The sequence below is a fragment of the Manacus candei genome, unplaced genomic scaffold, assembly GCF_025592945.1.
Source record: "Manacus candei isolate 608988 ecotype Guabito, Panama unplaced genomic scaffold, ASM2559294v1 h1tg000580l, whole genome shotgun sequence".
Classification (NCBI taxonomy): Eukaryota; Metazoa; Chordata; class Aves; order Passeriformes; family Pipridae; genus Manacus; species Manacus candei.
In genome coordinates, this window is record NW_026138628.1 from 8,095 (window position 1) to 13,528 (window position 5,434).

The following is a 5,434-nucleotide window of genomic DNA, read 5'->3' on the forward strand; positions in this document are numbered from 1 at the left end:
GGGAGAAATTGGGGATTTTGGGGGGAACTGAGGGGTTTTGGGGGTCCTGGAAGGGAGTAATTGAGGGTTTGGGGGAGAACTGAAGAGTTTTGGGGGTTCGGGGGGGGGGGTAATTTGGGTTTCTGGGAGGTCGGTTTGGGGTTGGGGGGGGGTCCGGGGGGGGAGTAAATGGGGGTTTAGGGGGGAACTGAGGTGTTTTGGGGGTTACTTGGGGGGGTAATTGGGGGACCTGGGAGGTCAGTTTGGGGCTTTGGGGTCACTGGGGGGGGTACTTGGGGATTTGGGGGTCCTGAGGGGGGTAACTGGGGGTCCTGGGAGGTCAGTTTGGGTTTTGGGGTCACTGGGGAGGGGTAATTGGGGAGAACTGAGGGGTTTTGGGGTCCTGGGGAGTTAATTGGGGGACCTGGGAGGTCAATTTGGGATTTAGGGAGATGTTGAGGGTCTGGGGGGGGGGTAATTGGGGGTCTGGGGGTAACTGGGGGTCCTGTGGGGAGGCAAACCGGAGGTCGGGGGGGTCATGGAGGGGGTTTTGGGGTCACTGGGGGGGTCCTGGAGTGTTTTGGGGCTTTGTGAACCCCCCCCTCACTGCCCCCCTTTCCCCCCCCAGGTCCCGGCAGGGGACGAGGCCTGGCGGGGTCGACCCCTCCCCCCACGCCCCCCCAGCCTCAGGTGAGACCCCCCCGGACCCCCCCGGGACCCCCCCGGGACCCCCCGGACCCCTCCCCTAATTGCCCACCCCCCACGGGTGTGTGTGTCCCCCCCAGGGAGGACCCCCCGGGGGGGAGGAGGAGGAGGAAGAGGAGGAGAGACCCCTGAGCCCCCGCGAGCTGCGGGAGAGGGTCCGCAGAGAGGTGGGGGGCCACGGGGGGGGGTCCCGGATATGGGGGGGGGGTCCTGAATGTGTGTGGGGGCCCAGGTCTGCTTGTAGGGGGCCCAAATCCAGGGGTGGGGGGCCCGGGTCTCTGGGTGGGGGTCCCAGACCTACGGGTGGGGGTCTCTGATCCATGGGTGGGGGTCCCCAAATCTATTTGGGGGGGGTCTCGCCCCTGGGTGGGGGGTCCCAGACCTACGGGTGGGGGTCTCTGATCCATGGGTGGGGGTCCTGGATGTGGGGGGGGCCCAGATCTGCTTGTAGGGGCCCAAATCCAGGGGTGGGGGTCCTGGGTCTCTGGGTGGGGGTCCCAGACCCACGGGTGGGGGTCCCGGGGCCATGGGTGGGGGTCTCTGATCCATGGATGGGGGTCCTGGATCTCTGGGTGGGGGGGCCCAGACCCACGGGTGGGGGTCTCTGATCCATAGGGAGTCCCAGATCTATTTGAGGGGGGTCCCGCCCCTGGGTGGGGGGTCCCAGAGCCACAAGTGGGGAGGGTCCCAGACCCACGGGTGGGGGTCCCTGATCCATGGTGGGGGTCCTGGGTCTCTGGGTGGGGGTCCCGGGTGCATTGGTGGGGGTCCCAGACCCACGGGTGGGGGTCTCTGATTCATGGGTGGGGGTCCCAAATCTATTTGGGGAGGGTCCCGCCCCAGGGTGGGGGTCCCCATGGGGTGGGGTCCCTGATCCACGGGTGGGGCTCCCTGGTCTCTGGGTGGGGGTCCCGCCCCACTGTGTCCCCCTCCCCACCTAAAATCCCCCTCCTCCCCCAGGTGCTGAGCCGCGAGCGGGGACCCCTCCCCACGTCCCGGCTGGTTTTGGGGGGGCTCCGGGACCCCCCTGAGCCCTGAAACCCCCCTCCCCTCCTTTCCCCCCCCCCATATCCCGGTTCCCCCCACCCCGTTCCCACGGAAACCAAATATTTGGGGCGGTCGCGGTCGCGTTGCCCGTGGCAACGGCCAAACTTCCCAAAACTTCGCGAAACAGCCCAAAACGGCCCAAAACGAGCCTGGAGGGGAGGGAGGGGCAAGGTGGGGGAGGGGAGGGGGCCCCGCCCTGTGTCCCCCGTGTCACCCACCCACGGGCCGAGGACACGTGGGTGCCCCCCCCCCCACTCCGGGCACACCCCAGGGACCCCCCGACCCCCCCCGGGCTCGTGGTGATCCCCTGACGTCATCGCGGGACCCCCCTGACGTCACACATCCCCCCCGGCCACGCCCCGGGGGAACCGCCCGGAGAGACACGAGCGGGGACCGAGCGGCGGAGGGACCCGAACCGCGACGGAAACACGCGAACCGGGACCCGAACCGGGACCCGAACCGCGACGGAAACACCCGAACCGGGACCCGAACCGCGACGGAAACACCCGAACCGGGACCCGAACCGTGACGGAAACACCCGAACTGGGACCCGAACCGGGACCCGAACCCCGACGGAAACACCCGAACCGGGATCCGAACCCGCACCGGGGGGACCCGAACCCACCTGAGGGGACCCGAACCGAAAGGGACCCGGACCCGCCTGAGGGGACTCGAACCGGGACCTGAGCCCGCCTGAAGGGACCCGAACCCAAAGGGACCCGAACTGGGACCTGAACTTCCCTGAGGGAACCCGAATCGGGACCCGAACCCGGACCGGGAGGAGCCGAATCCGAGCGGAAACACCCGAGCCCGCTCGGGGGGGACCCGAACCGGGACCCGAACCCGTCCGAGGGAACCCGAACTCTCCTGAGGGGACCCGAACCCGAAGAGACCCGAACCGGGACCGTCCCATCCGGAAACACCCGAACCCAACCCGAAGGAACCCGAACTTCTCCGGAAAGACCCGAACCCACTCGGGTCAGTGCTGGGGGCTCTTGGGGGGAACGGGAGGAGTGGGGTGGGATGTGACACCACATGGGGGGTCCTGGGGTGCTCCCCCCCCTCCCAGGACCCCCTGGGACCCCCCTGGGGTCTCCCCCGGACGTCTGGGACCCCCCCCATCACCCACAGGATGCAGCCAGCGCCCGGCGGGGGCGGGGCGACCCCAGGAAAGGGGGGGGGGGGGGGAGATTGGATTCTCCAAGGCCTTATTTGGGCATAGCCCGGACCGCACCCACCCCCCCCGGGCGGCTGGGAGACCCCCCAGACCCCCCCCGAGGAACCCCCGGGCTCCTGGGACCCCCAAAATGCTGGGATCCCCCCCCCCCCAATTCCCAACACTGCCCTCAGCCCCCAATAAACCCCCAGCCCCCCAAAGATCCCCCGCTCCCCAATAGCCCCCAACCCCTCTCATGATCCCCCGAGTGAACCCCCAGAGTCCTGGGACCCCCAAAATGTTGGGATCCCCCCCACCTCCCAACTCCTGACAATCCCCCCAGCCCCCCAATAAACCCCCAGCCCCCCAAAGTTCTCCCACTCCCCAATAACCCCCACCCCCCCCATGACCCCCCAGACTCCCTGGACCCCCAAAACCCTGGGATCCCCCCCCACCAACTCCTGACCCTCCCTCAGCCCCCAAATTCCCCTGACACCCCCCTCACCCCCCTTTTGCCCCCGGCAGCCCCTCAGCAGACCCCAGCCCCAATCCCCAGCTCCCCAATACCCCTGATAGCCCCCAGCCCCCCAACACCCCCCAGGTACCCCCAAATTTCCCTGATACCCCCCAGCTCCCCAGTGCCCCCCCGTACACCCCTAACCCTATTTCTCACCCCCCCAGCCCCCAGGATGCCCCCACTGTGCCACCCCCCCATCCCCCCTGCACTGTGTCCAGACCCCCAGTGCCCTCCTGGCCCCCAGACCCAAAACCCCCAACACCCCCGCAGCCCCAATCCCCAGCTCCCCAATACCCCTGATAGCCCCAGACCCCCCAAACCCCCCCAGGCCCCAGGTACCCCCCAGCACTCTGATCTGCCCCTACCCCTCTTTTCCCCCCCTGCAGCCCCCAGGATGCCCCCACCGTGCCACCCCCTGTCTCCCGTGTGCTGTGTCCAGACCCCCAGTACTCCCAGCCCCCCAATACCCCCCAGTCCCCAGATACTCCCCAGTACCCCCAATTCCCCTGACACCCCCCTAACCCCTGTTTCCCCCCCCCCCCCCCAGCCCCTGGGATGCCCCCACCGTGCCACCCCCCATCCCTGCTGCGTTGTGTCCAGACCCTCAGTACCTCCCAGACCCCCAACACCCCAAATTCCCCTGATACCCCCAGCTCCCCAGTGCCCCCCAGTATTCTCTAACTCCTGGTTTTCCCCCCCAGCCCCTGGGACACCCCCGCCGTGCCACCCCCCCATCCCCTGTGTGCTGTGACCAGACCCCCAATACCCCAAACTCCCTGATACCCCTCAGTCCCAGATAGTCCCCAGACCCCAATACCCCCCTAACCCCTGTTTTTCTCCCCCCACAGCCCCCGGGATGCCTGCCCTGTGCCACCCTCTGTCCCCCCTGCGCTGTGTCCATACCCCCAGACCCCCCAGCCCCCCAATACCCCCCTAACCCCTGTTTTCCCCCCACAGCCCCCGGGATGCCCGCCCCGTGCTGCCCGCCGTCCCCATACCCCAATACCCCTCAGTACCCCCAGTACCCCTAACCCCTGTTTCTCCCCCCACAGCCCCCGGGATGCCCGCCCCGTGCCGCCCGCCGTCCCCCCTGCGCTGCGTCCAGGCCCTGAGCGCCCTCCTGGCCCTGTCTCTGGCCGCGGCCGCCGGCCCGTGGCTGCCGGGCGAGGGCGACGGCTGCCTGTTGGCTGCCGGGCGAGGGCGACGGCTGCCTGTCTGCCTGGGCCCTGTCCTTCGTGCTCACCCTCCTCCTCCTCGCCAACGACGCCTTCCGCCGGCCGCCGCCCCGCCGCGACGTGCCGCTGGCTCTGGCCTGCGCCGCCGCCATGGCCTGCGCCGCCGCCACCGTCCTGTGGCCGCTGGGCCACCTGCGGGGCAACGAGGGCGGCCAGGGCCGGCCCCGCGCCCTCCGCGCCGCCGCCGCCGCCTTCTCGGCCGTGGCCACGCTGGCCTACGCCGCCGAGGTGACCCGCGACCGCGCCCGGCCCGGCGAGGCCGCCCCGTACCTGGCCACCCCCTCGGGGCTGCTCAAGGTGGCCGAGGCCTTCCTGGCCCTGCTGCTGCTGGGGCTGGCGGCCGAGCTGGGCGCGGCCTCGGGCCCGGCGGCCTGGCGCTGGTGCCTGGGCATCTTCTGCGTGTCCTTCGTGCTGGGCGTGCTGCTGGTGGGCGGCTGCCTGCTGGGCTGGGGCTGGTGCGGGTGGATGCGGGACCCCGAGGGGCTGCGCTGGGGGCTGGGGGTCTACGCGGGGCTGGGCGTGGTGGCCTACGGGGCGGCCACGGTGCTCTGGGCGCTCTACGGCTTCTCCGAGGACATGGGGGGCCGGGCGCGCCGGCCCTACAACTGCTCCCCCGCCTGCCCCTGGGACAGGACCGTGCTCGTGGCCGTGCTCAGCGGCCTCAACCTCGTGGCCTTCGGCGTCGACCTGGGCCAGACGGGCAGGCTGGTGCTGCTCCGGGCGTGAGGGGGGGTACCCCCGGGGGCGGTGGGGACCCTAAAGGGGGTCTGGGGGCACCCCCGGGGTGGGATCGGG

The 5,434-nt window shown here is 70.2% G+C and overlaps 1 protein-coding gene across 1 annotated transcript; it reads left to right on the forward strand.

Moving 5' to 3' along the window:
* The first annotated feature begins 2,610 nt into the window (after positions 1 to 2,610).
* On the forward strand, positions 2,611 to 5,434 carry LOC127466055 (myeloid-associated differentiation marker homolog). Its single transcript, XM_051776663.1, has 3 exons — positions 2,611 to 2,709; positions 4,457 to 4,584; positions 4,616 to 5,434. Exons 2-3 carry the CDS (start codon positions 4,465 to 4,467, stop codon positions 5,363 to 5,365), a joined length of 870 nt encoding a protein of 289 aa, XP_051632623.1. The 5' UTR covers positions 2,611 to 2,709; positions 4,457 to 4,464; the 3' UTR covers positions 5,366 to 5,434.